We start from the raw sequence: 1,896 nt of genomic DNA, 5'->3' as shown, positions 1-1,896 counted from the left end.
ATTACGATTTTTTTGAAATCTTGTTATAGGGGCTCTATGAAAAGATTGCGATAACGTACTGTCATCCTCATCTTCTTTGAGCCCCTATCTGTTTTACTTACTTTATTTATTGAAATTTTATATTACGAAGTTGTAAAATCTTATATTATATTAAAACAGAGAAAAAAAAAAAAAAAAAAAAAGATGCACAACATCTTTAAAAACAATATTGTGGAATTTAATAATATTAGTAGTAATGTAGTTATAAAATCAATAAAACACAACAATTACCGGCTTAATAGAATCAATAGAATACAACAATTACCGGCTTTTAACAAAGGATTTTTATTTTTATTTTTAAGCTATATTAGCCTAAATTGTTATTGTTAAATGTTATGAGCATTTGTTGTGATATAAGTTAGTTATAATACTAAAAGAAATAGATTTTCATTCATGCTAGAATATCTTTTTCTGAACTTTAAAAAATGGACTTCCTAAAATTTGTGGTACTTTTGCTGATGTTACAAGACTCTGTTAATGCTAACAAAAGTCTTGTAATGGCTCATTTGGTCCATCGTCATGGTGCACGTTATCCGATTTATTTTGTTCCTAATAATCAGTATGTTAATCAATGACCTGTTGATCCTGGAATGCTTACAAAGATAGGAATAAACATGACATACAGATTAGGAGAGTTTTTAAAAAAGCGTTATATAGTTGACTCTGGTTTTATTAATGAAAGCTATGTGCAAAAAGAGGTTTATATCCGAAGCTCAGATGAATCAAGATGTTTACAAAGTGCAGAAACAGAACTAGCAGGTCTTTTCCCACCAATTGGATATCAGGTTTGGAATAAAGATATTAATTGGCAACCTATACCTATTCATTCTGTTCCATTTGACAGTGATCCGGTTTTGCAACCGGATGAGACTAATTGTCCTCGTCTTAAAGAAATATTGCATCAATTGACATTAAAACCTGAATATATTAAAAAGGAACATGATAACCAGAAATTTCTTAAAGTTTTAAGTGATTACATTGGAATGAAAGTTGATTTTACAACTATTTGGATAATTGATGATGTCTTTAAATGTGAAGCAGCTCAAGGTTTTAGTCCACCAAAATGGTACAAAGATATACAGATGCAACTTCTTGATATAGGTTCATGGGTGTTTTTGTATCAATATAAGAACGCTGATGACGAGCTAGGAAGATTATTGGGAGGCACACTTCTGGACTGGATAAATACTAATATGAGAAATTTTAAAACTAAAAGATCTTATGATGAGTTGTACAAGCTTTCAATTTTTTCAGGGCATGATACATCAATACTGGCATTAGCAGCTACATTGGATTTGGAAATAAAAGTACCAACATTCGCATCTTGTTTTATGATTGAAATGAACGAAGATAACAACCGAAATTTTTTGGTTGAAATGCATTTTCGAAATGATACATCTGGAAATACCTTTCCCTTCAAACTTAAAGATTGTGATATTTTGTGCCCTCTTGAACAATTTTTGAGACTTACAAGCCGACGCACAACAACAAAACAAGATTGTTTTCCTCATAAAATATTTTTCTTGACACAGCTACAATTAAAAATTGGGTTCCTTGTATTTATAATATTGACCTTGTTACTAATGGTAACGCTGATTGTCATAATTATTCGTAGGAAAAAGGTTTTAAATCGGTTAAAGTTTTATAACTCCTCGCTAAAAAATAGTGAACTCGGACAATTATTAGCCATCATAATCGGCAAGAAAGATTTTTTTCATATATATATATGCACCGTAATATAATTTCAGCATTTATATTTATTGTTAACTTTTAACTGTTTCTTAACTAGCCAAACTTTGTTATTTATCAACAAAAAAAAAAAAAAAAAAAAAAAAAAATTTAAAAAATTAATAAAAA

The 1,896-nt window shown here is 29.2% G+C and overlaps 1 protein-coding gene across 1 annotated transcript; it reads left to right on the top strand.

The window, feature by feature from the left end:
* The first annotated feature begins 393 nt into the window (after positions 1 to 393).
* Positions 394 to 1,896, top strand: LOC136077100 (lysosomal acid phosphatase-like). Its single transcript, XM_065791666.1, has one exon. The coding sequence runs from the start codon at positions 630 to 632 to the stop codon at positions 1,779 to 1,781; it is 1,152 nt and encodes a 383-aa protein (XP_065647738.1). The 5' UTR covers positions 394 to 629; the 3' UTR covers positions 1,782 to 1,896.

The sequence above is a fragment of the Hydra vulgaris genome, chromosome 02, assembly GCF_038396675.1.
Source record: "Hydra vulgaris chromosome 02, alternate assembly HydraT2T_AEP".
Taxonomy (NCBI): Eukaryota; Metazoa; Cnidaria; class Hydrozoa; order Anthoathecata; family Hydridae; genus Hydra; species Hydra vulgaris.
This window is presented reverse-complemented; position numbering and strand designations above follow the sequence as displayed.

What these genes read in the sequence shown, in the direction of transcription:
- LOC136077100 (XM_065791666.1), top strand. Translation starts at nt 630, where the DNA reads ATGCTTACAAAGATAGGAATAAACATGACATACAGATTAGGAGAGTTT.